Source organism: Manacus candei, unplaced genomic scaffold, assembly GCF_025592945.1.
Source record: "Manacus candei isolate 608988 ecotype Guabito, Panama unplaced genomic scaffold, ASM2559294v1 h1tg000063l, whole genome shotgun sequence".
Taxonomy (NCBI): domain Eukaryota; kingdom Metazoa; phylum Chordata; class Aves; order Passeriformes; family Pipridae; genus Manacus; species Manacus candei.
In genome coordinates this window covers 5,750,425-5,769,678 of record NW_026138111.1, presented here as the reverse complement: position 1 = coordinate 5,769,678, position 19,254 = coordinate 5,750,425, and the positions used below count along the sequence as shown (strand labels likewise).

Genomic DNA, 19,254 nt, shown 5'->3' with positions numbered 1-19,254 from the left:
AGGCATATCTGTATAAAAATCCAGAAAAGTAAGGATTTCGTGAGCCAGCTTCAGTTCCAGAACACACAGAAATACCCACAACGAGAGAAAAAGAAATAACTTATCCAAATGAAATATGACTTCAGAAATATGACTTCAGAAACAGGCTACTGTGAACTCGAAAGAGTAAGAAGTCTGGGTGGGGATCTGGTGTTACTGTGGCAGGGATACAGAGCTGAAGGTCACGTCCCTAGAGGAAACAGTTTCATTAATCCCACTGTAGAAAGAGCATTATTTTCTGATTTTGTTTTATGTTTTTCATCCAAATTAATCCAGATCTGCAGATCCAGAAGTGATTCAAGATATCATGGGTGTGTATACATATTCATATTTTTCATCTAAAACTCTCTATTCCAAATAAAAGCTTGCAGTTGATTATTAGTAGATTACAGGGAAAAGTACTCTATGTAAAGAAATTGTAATGTAAAAACTTAAAAAAATGAAAACCATTAATGCAAAGAACTTGAAAATTCAAATTATTTTTGCATGAATCTGAACCTCTCCTTCAAACTTCTTTCTTACGGGAAGCTTGTCACTGCACTGATCCCATCATTTTATTATTACATCTAGCTATCCAAAAGAGTACTGATCCAGTAAATTCAAATTCAAGGAAAGAGGTTCATTAGCTTCAATAGCATTCTTAATTTGACAAAGAGGTTAAAGTATGTGAACCTTAAATTATAAGAATATCAAGACAGGAATCATGTCTCTCTGTCTGGGTAGGCTTTTTTTTTAATTCCATAATAGGATCTAGACTCATTCTCATGTTCCAGATATAGTCATCAACATCTGAAAGAGAAGAAAAAACTATTTCAAGTACAGAAACCTTTCCATAATCTTTGTTTGCACACTGGACACAATGTCATTTTAGAATTTCCTACACAAAGAACTGGCACCACTTAATTCATAATAAATTAGTTTAGCCATTGTAATAGATGGATGGCCTCTTACACTGGTTTAAACCTGACTTGAGTCCTCTGGCTTGTCCCGGAAACTACTCTCATGGGTATAATTAACAGCTTAGGACAATTACAATTGCTAGGTTACACTGGGGCTTTTTTACCTGCAAAGTCATCCTCGGCCAGCAAAGTAATTTCTGAGCAGAAGCACTAATTGTTGGGGAAGATTTCTGTGTTTTGGCCTTTCAGCTCCTAATTTATTCATTCCAGTGCCACATAATAATAGACAAATGAAAGGATTTTATATTTACTATACACAATATAGACATAAATATGAAAACCAACATACAGTTATCACAAAATAAAATATCATGCTGTGCACAGTACCTACAGAACTGAAGGCAGCATGATACTCAACATACACATTTTGTTTCCAAATGCATAAACCAAAGAGTTCTAAACTGTGCAAAGAGGTTCAAAATTAGCTGAACTCTACGTTGCCTATCAGAATACTTCAAAATGTGCTAGATCAGTACTTGATGCTGCCAAGAAATGCAGCTAATATCACTGGTAAAGGAAGACAATGCTAACTCAGCACTTTTTAGTGTAGGATAGTGAAATCACAAAATAATTAAAGTCTGATGTGGATAAAAACGAACAAAGGTCAGGTACTTACAATAACATACAGACCAAGACTTCCACTTCTGATGTGTTGCAAATGCAAAATTCCAAAACCCACTTAATTTGTGAAAACAGTCTTCAGAAAATCTGGTACTAAAGGTCTAGCAGTATTTTCTAACAGTGAAGACCTACCCAACTATCCTAAAACCATATCTCTTCCTGCCCCAAGACTGTCAGGCTAGTATGCTTTGGCAGTTTATCTGCCAGCTGCCTACCACTTCGACAGACAGTTGCTGATATTACTAACCAGGCTGCCAGCAGTTGAAAATAAAAATTCAGGTAAAGCCTATAGAGAAACTCAGATTAAAAGAGACAAGCAGATATCTGTGAGAGTTTTTGAACTTCTTCGAGGTGAAATGCGCAGAGAAAACCTTGATACTATTAGCTAAAACATGGTATGTTCCTAATCCAGTTTCACAAAGTTGGATCACATTAAAATTGAGTTCCAACCACTTTGTGGGAAGCATGATTAGTCTTACAAAGGAAGCTTAAACTCCAGCTGGGAACAAATTGCCGATGTTCTTCAGGCAGGCAACAGGCCCTTCTAGAGGGACCCCATCAGCTATCACCCCCGCATAAAGAGACAGTCAAACAGAAAGGGGACGTGTCAGTGTATGGAAGCAGATGACATCGAATCTGGTTCACGTACATTTAGGGTAGGGCTATGCTGGACCTACACTCAGTGCTCCAGCCTTCCTTTCCATGTTCCAAGGCCGGCATTTCCCTTGCCTTTATATTTGTATATAATGATTAGACTTCCAAAACTTACATCAAAATTCTGAACTAAGGCTGTTAAAGCAAGAATGCAAATACTGTCTAAGTTAACTACTTACTTTTAAAAAGCTGCTAAATATTCTTAGCAAGCCCTCAATGTTTTATGCTTAGGAAAATTAAAAATTCAGTAGTGCATGCAAAGCTGAAGTCTGAAGTTTAAAACATGCTTGCTGCTTTGTGCAGAAGACACCCATCCTACCAAAGAATGCCTGTTCTTAAATTCTTTTCATTTGTATTACATATACCCCAGATAGTAAGATTTACATATATATATATAATATATATGTATAAAAGCTGATTATTCTCAAGGTCAGCAGGACTGAGTCTTCCAATTTTGTAGAACTGTTACATGATATAATTGAATAGAAAAACAGTGGGTTTTTTCCATTGGTTGTTGTTATTCTGCTAGTGCTAGCCAGTGCATCAAAACATCCTATGACAACTGAAGAAAAAAACAATTTGTAGACTTTTCCCTCCTTAAAAAAAATCAAACTCCAAATCTGTTCTATTCTTTTTCTGAAACACGTAATTTATTTTTTTTATACCCTAAAGAAGAATTTATTTCTCCTTTGTGACATCTTCCTTCATATTCAATTGGGGTTGAACCTTGCCCTCTCAAAGGGGATGAGCAAGGGTAGAGGTCCTCCATGTATGGCCTTCTAGGAAGGATGCTAGAGGAACCACTGAAACTCTCAAAGATGTACTCTGGAACAATTGCATGAGAATTCCACTTTTCCACGTCTACCTCTTCTGAGAGTACAGAGAAGTTTGGACGGCTTTCCTCCTTATCCTACTCCCCAGAATCTGGATAATTAACAAAAAGAAGCAGCTACGTATCCTTATTTCCTTGTATCCTGAACAAACAATGATTTGGTGTATCATTAGACTGCAAGTGCTTTTAGTCTAGGACTGTATGAAACAGACTTCTGAAGCACCCTGCATGCCCAGGATATTGTAAAAATAACACAACAGTAAAACATAAGCAAAAGAAGTTATAGAAATAAAAAATACAGACATCTTAAAGTTTATTTATGAAATGAAAATGCCATTTTTTATGACACGAATAGTTTTTCTTCCTGCAATATGACCTCAACCCATAACCCCAAGGGAAACACAGATCTTCTGCATCACCATAAATAGGTAGGTTTCTAAGATTCTGTCTTCCAAAAGGCTATTTTCTCTGAAGTGGCCCTGTGCAGACTATTCTGAAAGAGACATACTAAAATGCCTATCATTAACTACTCTGGTCCAGGTGTTGGGTGTAGTAGTGGTATTAATATGGTCACTAATTTAGCAATAAATTTTAACATTTTCTAGGACTCTTCTGACACAGATATTAAACCTAAGGTTAATTAAAAATAAAGTGGTACACAGCCATTTCTAACCATGTTATAATCTTTCTTGATTCAATTTCATTAAACATTTTTTTTTGTTTATAGTTCTCGGTGCTCAATGAGATTATTGGGGGGGGGGGGGGAATATTCCTTGACCATGCTGCTTTCACATAGTACCAGAAATGTAATTTAGCTATAGTTTTATCTCACCCATTGATGGTAGGGGTATTTACAAAGGTTCATCTTCCTATATTCTCTTACACTCACTGGAGACAAATATGTTGCCCTGACAGAAGCCCACCTTCACACATGAATAGTTTCGAAAGTTTCTCTTTTCCCGTTCTTCTGGGGATAACTGGAAGGTAGGATGACAACCAGAGGGGGTAATATAAACATGTTACATTTTTTCCTTAAACCGCCTCTAATCAGTGAAGACAGTGGCTTTTCCAGAAGGCAATCTGAGCAGCTGATGGCCTGAAATGTTTATACACATTAAATTCAAGTAGAAAACCTACTCTGCTAGTCATCCTATGTTCTCTTTAATCCCATAAGAGAGAAAAAGAAAAAAGCTTTCAGAAGTGATTCCAATATTGACGCTATTTGGTCTTTGATATGCCCATCTCATACCACTCTCTGCACAGGGAATTTACAGTGACCAAACTCCTGACCAAACTCCTGAATTTAGGAATGTCATGTTGACCTATTGCCTGAAGTTAGGTAATGAATCAGACTGCAATCAGACTGTTGTGGTTGTTGATAGTGCTCTGCCGCGAGATATCAAGCACAGAAAACTCTCCCCAGTGATTCAGAGCATGCTTATGCTAATGCATCATATGTTCTCCAGTATTTTGTCCAGTTCAATTTAAAATGTCTGTAGTAATTAGGCTTCTAGTCACTTCCTCAGAAAATTGTTCCACAATCTAATGTCACATAATCTCCAACCATTTTTCTGTACTGAAACAGCCATCAGAGCACGCAGACGAAAGAGGATTAGACTACATGGGTGACTGCGTAGGAATGTCAAGGAAGTAAGGGAAACAAAGCTGTTAGCATTGATGAACTAATGCATCCAATGAAACACCAGGAGGATGAAGGTGTTGTCTTTCAGATGAAATGTGAAAGCAAGGCACTAAGCATTAGAGGCAATTAAAGTTCTCTCAGCACTCTCTGCACAGTATCAGTGTTAACCCCTGGCTCCTGGCCACCTTCCAAATCACATAAATAATTCTGCTTTCCTAAATATTTCCCTGCCCTATCATTTAGAAAGACAGCCATCTCTTAACCCAAAATAGTATGTTGATGCCAGGTTTAACCTCAAAGGAGGATGCTTATGAGTGAAAAGTATTTCGAGTTTGGTGACTTTGTTATAGGTACAAGGCTTAGAGAAGTATTTTATCTTCAATTACATTTTATTCCCTCTTGCCCTGGCACTACATCTCTTATATATCCAAAGAGTTTCCTCTCAATCTGTGGTGTATAATCCTTCGGAAGCTTGTAAAAACTAATCTGCCTATTTGTGCCATAACTATTTAAACCTTATTCTACACCACCCCTGATTTGTTACTCCATAAACATTCTTAGCTCATGAAGGGAGATCAATAGGTCTACTTGCCATTAGGAAGCAGCTGATCCCTAAAAAAAAAAAAAAAGTACTCAGCCTGAGAACCCATAAACCTGACTTTCAAGCAGTGATTAGTATTCACCCTCTGCTACCTGATTCCTGAACAATTGTTCTGCGGAAAAGAGTAGCATTATGCAAAATCCAGACAGATTCAACCATAGAATCATAGAATCATTCAATATCTCAAGTTGGAAGGGACCAGTAAAGATCAAGTCCAACTCCCTGCCCCTCATAGGACTAACTAAGAGAAAACCATATGATCACGAGTGTCGCCCAGAGGCTCCTTGAAGTCTGACCAGCTTCATGCCGTGACCATTTACCATCAGTTTCATTTCCTGACCACCCTCTCAGTGAAAAACCTTTTCCAAATGTCCAGTCTGACCTTCCCCTGATGCTGTTTCATTTCATTTCCTTGTGTCCTAACACCAGTCACCAGAGAAAGGAGATCAGGATCTCCCCCTCTTCTGCCCGCCTTAAGGAAGTTGTAGACTTGATGAAGTCAGCCCTCAGCCTTCTGCAATCTGAACAACAAAGTGACTCCAGTTACTTCTCTGAAGTCTTGTCCTCAAGACCTTTCATCATCTTGGTAAGTCTTCCCTGGACACACTCTAATAGTCTGATGTCCTTCTTATATTGAGGCACCCAAATCTGCCACAGTACTTGAGGTGGAGCCTCAGTTGTTTGAGTTTAGGTACCAAATACTTCATAACATAGTGAAGCCCTTAACTATCTTTCTTCATTAAAATATTCTCTTGGGGTAGTTATCAGTGTGCCACTTTCCTAAGCAGGGGTTCGGTTTTCTTTTTCAATGGTTCCTTGCTTTTTTGTCATGTCTTTAGTTATTCCTTTTGTGGATTCTCAGTCAGGAGAGGAAACCTAACTTATTTCCCCATATTTCTTATAGACACATCTGTGTTGCCACTGATGGTGCAGCTACTGATATGTTCCCTTTTATATTGCTCAATTTCTGTCTTGGGATTGAACAGTGATATTTCTTCCCCAGCAACACTTTAATCTCTAAGTGAGACGATATTCATTATCAAAGAGAACAATTTTTTTCTATGTGAATATGTTTGTAAGATTTTACTAAGTTTGTGATATTATTTAGATAAGAATATCACTCATCTTCTTTTGGAATGTCATGTGTTGTCCTTTGCAGGAAGCAAAGCAACTGAGTGAAACTCAATCTTCTAGGCATTCCTAAATGAAAAGTGACCCACAAGGTGGAAATTGTCACACTGTGCCTGTACCATGCATAGGAAAGGGAAGCCCATGAGTAACATAATAGTTTTACTTCCATTGTCAGTAACTACAAAAATCTGCACTTCAGATTGAATTGTCTAGAGGCAGCTGAAAGAATATAAAGTGTTGAACATGCTCCAGTGCATCTGTAGTTACAGCTGCATTTATGACTGTATATGTGGAAGTTAGGGTGAGGAAAGGAAGAAAAGAATTATTAGTTCTTTAAGTCATGTTGAAAAATATGTTTTACACACATGGTGGTGCAAATGCATGGTTGCTATCCTTCCTCACCATTTATTTAAAAGAAAAAAATGATTTTAAAATTGTTTCTAGGTAGGAATAAATAGAAATCATTAATATTCTAAAGTACAGATTAAGATGAGTACCCAGTGGTTATTTTATAAATGAGCATATACAGTGTTTGGAACACTTCAGATACATCATAAGAAATAACCACTAAAAGACTACAGAAGCTCAAGAAGTTATACTAAACCCTATAAGGGTTATTGCTTAAATAAGGATATATAAGCATTGATCAAAACATTATTTCTTTAATTCCTTGAAAGATATTCTAATATTGCATTGCATTATTGCATCCTACCAGCATATGCAGCATTAAAAATGATGCCTGGTTAAATATTCTAGGATTGTTTAAAATCCCTGAGGATAAACAAGACTAATTTATTCTTTGGAAATTAAACTCATGACCATTGTTAGAATATTCCAGGCAAATATTAAACCATCATATATACATTTCTTTACTATATCATGTGGCCTCTCATGTAATAGTATCTACTCAGTAATATCAAGTATCTAAAAATTAGAGATTTAATTTTGAGAAGTACTAGATATCTCCTGTACAGAAGGTCTTCTGTACAAACTGGACACTCAATGAATTTGACTGGTTAGTATACCTGAATCTTCAAAAATATAAAAAATATCTAAACTTTTTTGTGATTCGGCAACTGAAATGTTGGTATGGACAGTGTGTTTGATACCTGGGCTCTCTGTGCAAATAAAGAAAGGAAAAACACAGAACAAGCAGAATGTTATTGGGATAATTTTTCCAAAATATTCATTACTGGCAAAATATTCTCCAATATTTAAAGTAATTGTCGCTCTTTCTCAAGAAGAAGAGCAAGGCAAGCTGGATACATGTTCCAGCCTGTTTAGCTTCATAACTATCTACCAGAACAGTCAATTGTTTTGCTACACCATTATGTAATTCATACTATTTGACCAGGGTCAAATAGAATCATAAAGCAATAAGAAGGAACCTTTAAAGATCATCAACCGCCTTGTTATGGGCATGGACATCTTTCACTAGATCAGGTTGCTCAAAGTCCCTTCCAACTTGACTTCGAACGCTTTCGAGGATGAGACATCCATAACTTCTCCACTGCTCATGGAACAACTTGTTCCACCACATCTGTCTCACCATCCTCATCTTAAAAACTTCTGCCTTATTTCCAATCTAAAGATACCCTCTTTTACTTCAAAACCATTGTCTTTGTCCTGTCATTAAAGGCCTTGGTAAAAAGTTTTTCTCTTTCTTATAAGCCCCTTTTATACATTGAAAGGTCATGATAACATCTCAGCAGAGACCTCTCCAAGATGAACAACCCCAACTTTGTCAGATTTTCTTTCCAGAACAGGTGTTCCAGCCCTCTGATCATTTTTATGACCAAACAGTCCCACTCTCCTCCTAGACTTATATCTTCCATACTATACAATTCACTGTTTCTGGTCCAGCAAAATGTCTATGTAGTGTTATTTGGTCTCCTTTTAATTTAAGATCCATACTGCTTTTCCTATTGGTTTTGCTTGTTTTAAATTGACATAACTTAAATGGGAGAAATTTAAATATATAGAAATTACTGTGAGAAAACATTTGAAAATATCTGCAATAAAACCAAGATGAAATAAATATTACAATAACAAACATATTAAATATTCTTAACGTAAAAGCATAAAATCCCATTTCAGAAAATCATTATAGTTCTTTTTTTTTTGGTCCCTGCAGTATGTATAAGATAATTTAGAATGATGAAGCTGTCCAGGTATTAAGCAGTTTTGTTTCAAGTGCATGACCTAGGATTCTATTAATGATCAGTTCTGACCCTTACACGTCCCCATAGACTCCTAGAGATAATGAGAAGGGCAGGGAATTATTGATCGAAACTAATGTGGCTTCCTTGTAGATCCTGAGTTTCTATGTTAAACAAAATCAATCAATGCCAACTGAAAAGCATGTTAATCATAATGTATGAACAACTTATACCAACTAACATACTATAGAAAACAATATTGCTACAATACTTAGAAAAGCAATTAAATATTATTAAAACTTTAAAAAGTAAAATAAATAACAAACAAACCACAGTTTGATTTGTAACATAAATTGTCTGAATGCTTTGAATTAATTTACCTGAGCTCCAGCTAGTCTAAATTTAAGAATTTTGGATATCAGGATTGACCTCTTAGGATTTTTCATAGCACCTAGTGGACATAAAAGTAACCAGTTCCCAAATCCAGAGCATAAGAATCTTCTAGTCACAGAATTCAGGTAAGCAAATTAACAACTGCCATCCTAATTTTCTCAAGCAATTAAACTACTTCTCTCATCACCTGTTTCTATCTTCTGGAGAAAATTGCAGTTTATTTTTTAGCTATAAACATATATTGGACAGAAGTACTGGAATCTATGAAATATTTAAATGTTCATTCCATACTTCTCAGGATGCTCTACTTGTACTTTATGAAACACTTTGGCATAACAAATCTTACTTTCAGATATACACAATTTTTGTGAAAGAACACAAATCATGGGTGCATCTGTACACAAACTGTTATCAAAGCCTTTTTTTGCTTGCTTTAAAACAAGTTTAAATTAGCAAAAGTACTGTACAAAAATAGAGAATAATTGCTATCTTCCAATCTCTTACAGGCTCCAGCTTAAAAACTGATAAAGCTTGACCAACACACAGGGAAATTACTCTGGTGATAAACCAGATGTTATGCTGAAACAAAATATCTTAGTAATGCAACTTAGGTAATTTCTATGGAATTTGATCTCAAAAAAGGGACTAGGGAACATTAGTAATAAATAATAATAATAATATAATGAAAAGTGCAGGCAAACTACTGTCATAATACCACAGAACCAACATTCATGAATAAAAATTACATCACAACCAAACATATCAAATATACATTATGACTCTGTGGGTGTAGAAATGAAGCAATCAACACTAAATCAAGCTTTAAATCAGGGTGAATATTGATGCCATTTTTTCAGAATACATTAGCAATCTGCCATACTTAAAGACTGCTAGAAAAAAAATACAAAGTAATTCAATCCTCTCCATTACAGGGAAACATTTCAAGAAAAATCTCTGTTCTTTATGTTCTGCTGAGACCAAGTCCTAAACACTGCATTTTCATTTCTATGAATTCCAGTTTTACCTATGTGACATTCACAGTCTTTCCTTTCTTAGGAAAAGACCTTAGGTGATGCAGCACTGGAAAGCAGAGTGGACTTGGGTAATCAACTCAGTTCTTACTCTAAGAGCTATGTTGACAAGTGCAATCTCAGACAATGTTTGTGAGGTTTAAGAGCCCTTAAATTACTTACTCCTTTTGCTACAGGAATTGACACTTGCATTTCACACCTCCAGGAAATATACTGCATAACTGAATATATTCTAAGGTACTTCTCTCCACTGAACAATGAACAAATGGTAGCCAGGTACAACATGATGTATTTTAAGGTTGTAAAAATTACCAGCTTGGTACTGAATTTTCAAACCACTCTCATGCTAGAAGCTGTAACACAATTGTCAGTTAACATTTTCTTGTTAGTAGGTTAGGAGGTCATACTTACTATGCCTGTTTCCTCCACAAATGATTTTGCATTAATTATTAAAAGTCTAAGGTCTAATTCTGCTGCCCTTACTTTAAAAATAATGTCATTAAAATCAAGGCTATATAAAGAATAAAATGAAAAGAACCAAGTTTTTGAGTTTTTTTGTCTTTTAGATAGCAGAAATGGAATCTCAAATAGCAGGTATATTCTTAACATGAAGTATAATATAAATGAAGGAAAATTTGCAAAAGTACATTCCACATCCTATTTAAGAAAGTTCAGAAGATTATTTATTTTTTTTGTTGGGAAAATGGGATTCTTTATTGTAAAAAAACCCAACAAACAAACAAACCAGCAATTATGTTAGTTGTTACATTCCTAAAACAGCTGTATTTGTCTTAATATCAGAGATAAAACTAGCTTATCTTAGACATAATTTTATGTTGCTTTCATGTCATGTTCAGAATAAAGCATTAAGTAGTTGTGTCTGAAACATTTCATTCTAGAAATGAAAAGTCACTATATATTCTTTAAACTACAGACCTGGTAGATTCACAGATGGACACTTGTCAGTCAATGCCCAATTTAGATGCCAGCTTTACTTTCAAGTACAAGATTAGAGACACAAAAAAGTGCTCACATTGTCACTTATTGTGTTGACGGCATGTAAAACTATTTTTTTAACTTCATTCATGACAAAAACCTACAGATCACAGACTTGACTTTTCCCTTCATTTTAATCTGGGAGTTTGATACAGTTCTAGGTATCATCAACCTTTCTGAGCTCTGATTACAAAGCATCCCTAACAGTGTCCAGGAAAGCAAAGTAGCATGTCATACAGATCTTGAAGTAATCATTCCTAGCAAAGGGCTCAACATCTTAACTATAAACATTTCCCAAAATAATGAAGAATCATGTTATTAGAACTATGTTATAGAATCATAGAACATCAAGTTGGAAGGGGACCTCAAGGATCATCTGGTTCAACTTTTCTAAGCAAAATCACAGTCTAGACAAAATGCCCCAGCACCCTGTCCAACTGAATCTTATGTGTCCAACACTAGGAAATCCACAGCTTCCCTGGGGAGAATATTTCCATGGCTGATTGTTCTCATTTTTAAAAATTATCATTTTGTGTCTAATTCTAATGTCGTCAGGAGTAACTTGTACCCATTATCCCTCAACTTTTTCATATGATTCTTTGTCAGCTTAAAAAATAATTAATTACAGTATTTAGATACAAACATTAAGGGGAAGCTCTGTTTTTAAACTGATGAACTTCGACATTTTTCAAATGTCGAGTACCACATAAAGAACCTTCCCTGATTACACCACCTCTAACTACAGATCCTGTCATTCAGTTCTCTGTTTTTAAAAAATTATGATCAAGCAGATTGACAGCAAAAGCAGAATTTGAAACAGACTTATTCTTAATGAGTTCTCAAAAAAAAAAAAAAGAAAAATGAAAAAGTATTTTTAAATATCAGATTACCTCAAACCTTAAATTCTCGGAAAATAAGCTAATATAGTAATTGGAGGATGAGGTGCAGTCATGTCTTCTTACTGGCATGTACATTCCAGATATCTATGATTCATCTTAAGACACTCACAGGTCTATTAAGCCATGACAGAGAAACAGTGAGTACCAGAGAGTTCCGATTTATCTGATTTATCTTAGGCACTTAGGGTGAGATAAATTACTCTGAGAAGGTGCCTTTTGTTTTCACTGGGTATAAAGGAAAACTGGAGTTACTAACAACTAACTTTGGATACCCAAGTTACAGCAAATCAATCTCACCATAGGCCAAAACTGGCTGAGGAAAATTATGTTTCATTTCCATCAGCTGGTGCAAAACTCTTTTTATCTCCTTAGAACTTTGTTGTGTTAAAATGAGAAATGTAAGTTGAATTTTTTTATTGCTAGTAAGTATTTTTCCTAAAGTTACAACTATAAGTGACACAGTAAAAGCATTCCTTTTTTAACCAATTAAATCTCATGATCTTACAATAAAACAGGAAAGAAGAATTACTGGATACAGTATTATATTACGAAAAAGACAGCTAAGAAACTGTCTTACAGAGTACTAAAAACAGAAAAAGGAAAATGCAAAAATAGAATGTGCATGATGTTCTATATTTAGCTTTGTGGGTAGGCTCTGAAATCTCCTTTGAGCTGTCTTTGATAATCACTGGTACAATCAAATTCTGAGGCAACAGTAGGGTGTTCTCAGCAATGTTTTTATCTGCGGACTCAAACCAGTCAGAATTCAAAGGCAATCCATGAATTTCTTATAGTTCTATACATAAGCATCTTTTTTATTTTTTTTCACTTTTGTCAACTGAGCCTAGATCAAAACATACAATTTTGCATCACTGTTTTCAATATGTCTCCAATTTCATTTTAAATATGAATGCTTGCTAAAAGCCTTGCAAGGCAGACCTATCTTGAAGATTGTCCCACTATTAACACAGCTGTAACAGAGAATTTCATTTGTCTCAAAAAATGATATCAAAGTGAAACATTTTCATGTCTCTCTGTATGTGAGCAGTTTTCCAGCTGCATGCTATCAGTGCATCTGCAGTGAATCTTACAGAATATAATTTAAAAGATAGAAGGAATGCTGGACATGTGAGGTATATTCAGATACTATATTCCAACTACAGCATCAGTGTTTTCTTCAACAGCATTAAATATCACACATTAGCCTGCCAGTGCCATAAGACCCTCGAGGCTCTTTTGCAGCATTTCTTTTAATGTTATAAGGAATAAAAAGTAGAGAGAAAACGGATGCCATTTCACTGCTAATCCTATCACCAGATGCAAAATATAACAGCACCATGCCCTTAATATTCAACTGCATACCAAGCTAAAACAAAAGTAAAATTTCCAATTAAAAAAATGTAATTGAAATCTCTATACTACTATCAAGTAATACTCTTTGGGTCAATTTCAATGGTATTGCCATTGCTAGTTGGGGCACATGAAAATTTCTTCCATAGAATATTTTTTTGTTTGGTTGAGGTTTTTTTATATGAGACAGTACCAGTTTACACCATTCTTGTATTGGCAGAAACTGATTGAATAGATTTTTGCTTCTTACCATCAACACATGCTGGCCTTGCTCTTGTTGTACCGGCAATCTGTCCTTTTTTACATGCACAGCGAGCTGTTTGTCGGGCTATAGTCCTTCGGGGCTGACTGCTATCTCTGTCCAAAGTAACAATCTCACATGTACCTGCAGCCAGTTGACCTGGAAAACAAACCAGCAACAGGTACCAGAGTCACTGAATGCACTACAGGCAATCTATTACAGCCGAATAGAGTCACGGCCCTAAGTCACAGCAGACACTCCACAACAAATGGGCAGCCAGTTGATGGATATAATAAAACTGAGATGACATACAATTTTTCTTTGTGGTGGACATATGAAACCCCTGCAAACTGGTTCTGTCAGAAAATGATTATTGTTCCATAAAAGCCAGAGAGTTGAGGTTACACAGGTTACTTTTACTTACGTCGGCTAAGTAAAGGAACAATCTTTTACAGCAATGAAATTTAAATGGTATGCTCTTTACATACTTCCAGAAAAGAAATTATAAAGTATATGGAAAATAAAAACTTCCCCATATGTCCATGAATACAGTGAGGTCTTAACTGCTTTATGTGTTGATTTTGAAGGAAAAAGTCTTTTAAAGCGTGTCCATGCTTGCCAAACTGTAGTCCTTTGGCTCTTGCTTCATCTAAACTGAATTCTCTACCTGACTCATATTTGATGTAGCTGTTAGTTTCTTTTTCTTTTAGTTTCTTTTTTTTTCTTTTACCAAATTTACTATTTAACTATTCTCCAAATGACTTAAATGATACTGCACCCTTAGCTCTGTAACTGTTTACTTTTTATTGACTTCTCCAATATATGTATCTTTTCCTGAGTACTAAGGAAATACAAACCACCTAATTCTGAATTTGCCCATGCTATGAGAAGCAAAACAAAAAGCACAAAAAATTCTTGTGTGAAGAATATTAACCTGAAGTAAAAGCTATACATTTAAAGTTATGTACTTCCTCTGATAAAACCATAAACCAAAAGACTACCTTTTACATGTAAGAAAGACACATTATTGAATTACAGTGTGCAGAAAGACTGAAAAAGCCTCCCAGCTATCACTTAGTATTACATGTAATTTCTGGGGGCTATGGTGCAGCAATAAACATGTGCAACAGTACATCTGCAAATCACAAGCTTGCTATATTTTGTTTTTACAAAAAAAAAAAAAAAAGTGAACAAATGCAATATTCTTTTTGGAAAAAAAATTATGCAGTTTAAAATATTAGTCACAGTATTTTTAGGCAGCTGAAATACTGAAAAAAACCCTATGAGACAAAAAGAAGAAATTCTAAATCTATATAGACATCAAAAACAAAAACAAACAAACAAAAAAACCAAAAACAAGCAAACAAAAAACCCCTGAAACATATATGAACGGTCTGTAAGTCTAACAGTACAATGCTATTTCTCTAGGCTGCATTTTTTTCATTCAGAATACAAGGTTACCCAGTCTATTCTTCTCAGAAGCAGCTTATGATGCTTATTGTGCGGAACAGAAAAACATTGTAGCTCATCCCACATATATGACATAAATATTTTCTGGCAATTGTGTCACAGGGTGCAAAGATTTCAAGTATACTGAGCACTGCAGCACAGTGTACATCCAGTGTTACTTGGCTTTAGATGGCTATAAAGCATGAGAAGTAGTATTTAAGGTTATGGAAGACCATCTCCAGGGATGGAGTCATCTTGGTGTAAAGTATGTCCTCTCTGCCTTTCAGTAGGTAGAGGGTAAGTCTACAGGAGTACCTTACTTAGATAACATGAATGATACTTTGGCTTTTTAACAGTTTAATCTGGAAACATAAGGTCCAAAATAATGGAACAAAATGAATATGCTTCTTGTAAGTACTGAGTTACAAAAACTAGGATACCTTTCCTTTTCAGGGAAGTTAACATAGTGACCTCTTTCAAAGATAGTAATGAAAAAAGGCTGTTCAACTGAGAGCCTTGGAACACGCTCCACTTCATTCCTGAGACCAGAGAAGAAATTTCAAGGCAGCAGTGAGTGGAGTTTCACTGGAGCTTTTCCAATTGAGAGATTAAGAGCCACCGTCTACAAACAGTCATAAAGACTCCATATTTTCATTATATTTTCTTTGTGTACTTGCAGTAAACAAAGCAATTCACCACCTTCCAACCTGAACAAAATAATCTTGGCAGAAGAAAAGACAAGCATCATCAGAGAACTCAGAGCCTTGTCTAAAATTTTTTTCCCAAGGAAAAAAATGTCATTTTTTACTAGTATGAAGGTTGCTACAGAATTACCATAATCCATTTTTCCAAGCAAATGAGTAGGTATTTCTTTATTCTTGTTATTTTTATGATATATATAAAAATATTTTATACTTGATAAATATATATTTTATAATTTTAATCCAGTAATTAAGACCTCCTTGGCAATTTATTTGATTTTGTGTTGTCACCATCTGATTACTAAACAGAGAAAAGTTTCAGATTCTTTAATACTCTTCTCTAGTGTTATACTGCATTCTGAAAATGCCAGCTGATCTCTCCCCTCTCTCTACCACCACAATCACAAATACTTTTATATGGAATTATTTCAGGAAGGAGGAAAGCCACAGGATCCTGAATTAAAAATGCAAGTTGAAGTAAACCAAAATAAAAACAATGCTCAAATGCCAACATTTTAAATACAACAGGTTTGGGCTTTTGGCTTTTAGCGTGAAATTGTTTACAGTAATTGCTGTATACAGAACCTCTTTTGCTTTTTTCTAAATGAAATCCAACTGCGATCAGTCCTGAAACTGCTCTTTGTGAGACTTCCATGAAGTATGTAGAAATCAGTGAGTACAGGTACATATATTTAGCAAATGTTCAGGATGTCTCAAGGTAAAACAAACATATTTTTAAAAGACCTTTAGTACTTACATTCTTGAAATAAAAGAGTTTGATATTGAAAAGTTTAAAAGTAAATGGCATTTTTCATGTTGATTACTAAGACCTCTCTGTCAACCATATGCCATTGCTGAAAGAGCAATGATATTGAAAGACTTTGATATTGTTTGTCATCGGTAAAACCCTTAAATAGTAAATACATTTGTACTTCAGTACTTGGGATAACATTTTAACTTTCTGTGAATAAAAATATTTCTGTTCTCTAATAGAATACAAAAATCTACTTATTCCACATTGACTACAGCAAGCAAGTTACAGATTTTTTAAATTTATGATTACTGAAAAACTTTACCAAAAAGTCAATTAAAGAAATAAAATCAAATGATGAACTAATGGTATCTGTGGGTACAATGAAAGTAAGGCTTGATCTAAATATATAGGTCTTTCCAGGGGGTTGGATTTCATGCTCATCCATAAAATCTACTTTTGATTCGTACATGCAGGCTTATATTATAGTTTCAGTGAACAATTTTTCCATGCATCACCAATTTGATGCCTAGCAACACAAGCTCTTTTAGTTCAAAATGCATTAAGTTAGATGGTATTAAAATTCTTGGCTAGATTCAGATACTCTTTTGTCAGTGAACACAATGCAGGAGTTGTTTCAAAATCAGATCATAGGAATATATTCAGTAGTTTTCTATTACAATATTGAAGTCTTTGTGACAACAGAGCCATGCCAACTCCTGAGCAGAGCTTAGGACCAACAAATGCTACTGAAATAAGGGGAAACTTAAATACTCAGTTTTAATAGTGTCACTCATTATTTGCAGTTTGACATTAACCTGAGTAACAAATATTTAAACATAATGCAATTTAAAATATAAAAAGCATATGTTTAAGTGGAATTTGAAATTTTTTGTTATATATCCTTCCTCAAGGAGAATGTCCTGCAATAAGATCTCTTACACTGAACATGATCCAATTTCAGACAGTCAGATTACCTTTTCTTTTCCAATTTTAGTTCAGAATGAGAGAGATTAACGACAAGGAATTGTTTTGCCTCAAAGAACCACACTCACTTTTAAGCTACAATAGCAAAATTTCTGGAAACCCAACTAGCGTAAAATAAGAAAGAACAACTCCCACTACCCTCCCGAAAAAAACGTGTTTTATCTAAAGTAACAGAGTAGAATTGGCTCAGTCAGTATGGGGAAAAGCTGTTCAAATGAATCAGCACAATTTGAGAATAACTAGCAAATAAGAACATTGTTTCAATTCTTACCTTATGTGATACAAGGGCATTTCAGATTTTTAATAGAATAAAGTAATGGAAATACACTATTTCCCTTTCCTGTTATTGAAGTCAAGGACATTGAAAGCATTTGTTTCCAAAATCTTTCATATATCATTTAGGACCTTGTATCTTTTTATTGAAATAAATATTGTGGTTGTTTAAGTAGTAAGATTGCACAAAGCAATTTTTCATGCTAGTTGAGTTAGACAACCTGTTTAAAATATTCTTTATCATTTTTTCTTGAGGGTATGATTATGTTGTCAGTAGAAGAAGACAGAACCAATGTCACTGAAACAAAAAGTAACTAATTTGGAAAATCCTAATCCATTGGTGCAACCCACAGATGCCCAGTAAAGTAAAAAGTAGTATAATTTTTCCAGAACTTTCCATACATTTACTTCATTACAGCTTCAGAGCTATATTTGATGAAAATTGACCTTAACATATGACCTCTGTAGCTTCTCTGTCTTAAAGGGAGTGATTTTGGATTTTAGTGGTATAAAAGAATGGAATTTGTCTCAAAAGGTGTGGCTTTAGTGCTCATTTTATGAAGGAAAACTCACTGTAGAATCCAGCTAAGTAAAATTTATGAATAACAAGGGAAAAGTATGATGAATTACTTCTCCTTTAAAGAGTTAGTTTAAATATTTTTCAGAGTTCCACTGCAATGAAACAGTACATTATGTCCCCCTAGTAATTACTAATCTTATTGCAATTTTCAGACTACCACTTAGCCATCTCAAGCACATAAACAGCACAGACATTAGGAGGATAGGAAAATAGTTTTCAGCTCTTCCATTCTGATATAAGCAGTAAATTTTAATTAAGATAGATCCTAATCTAAATAGTTGCACAGGAAAGAAAATCAAGTCTGTGGAGATTTAAGATACATTCAGGGCCCATTTTGAGATTTCTTTTTTCCCAGATAAGACTAACGCCCTAATTTATTGCACCTGATACTGCTATTGCATGTAATTGCTTAATATTTGGTTGTATAATTAAGAATAATTTCCCTTATATCTGACTATTAAAAACCTAACAGAAAGAAAAATAAATGTAAAATCAAATTTCAGTAAAAACAAACTTCGAGATTTCAGTATCCAAATGCAATTCTCAAACAGATTGGTACAAATGGGGATTATAGACCAGAAAAAGCTCAAAAATGCAAGGATGTATGAATAAATGTGGAAGCAAGGCATCTCCAGCACCCAGGGCCATCAAACCCCATCCCAGTGATACCACAGCAGGGCCGATCTCCAGCCCCCCACAGTCCTGCCCTGCCCAGCCACGAGCCCTGCCTGGCCTGTCCCTGTGACCAGGGAGGTGACTGGTGCCTGGGACTGGGGCTGCCCTGGCTGCCAAACCCTGACAGGTCTCCTGGAGAGGATCTTGCTTATTCCAGCATGGAGACTGCTGGTTTCCAGCATGGAAACCCACCAAGCTGCAGTACCAGAAGAGCCAGTGACCCTTACACCCCTCATTTCATGTTTGAGAAAAGTTTTTAATGCCTATTCACACAAAAGTCAACCAAATAT

At 35.2% G+C, this 19,254-nt stretch overlaps 1 protein-coding gene across 9 annotated transcripts in view; it reads right to left on the bottom strand.

The window, feature by feature from the left end:
• The window catches only part of TAFA5 (TAFA chemokine like family member 5), a 410,474-nt gene that overhangs the window by 163,367 nt on the left and 227,853 nt on the right, over nucleotides 1-19,254 (bottom strand). For all 9 annotated transcript variants that reach the window (XR_007907396.1, XR_007907395.1, XR_007907397.1 and 6 more), the window contains one exon: nucleotides 13,558-13,707. Coding sequence is in view for 5 of the 9 variants with exons in the window: in XM_051805198.1 (XP_051661158.1) it covers nucleotides 13,558-13,707 (150 nt within the window). In the remaining 4 variants the exon portion in view is untranslated. The remainder of the gene's footprint in view (nucleotides 1-13,557; nucleotides 13,708-19,254) is intronic.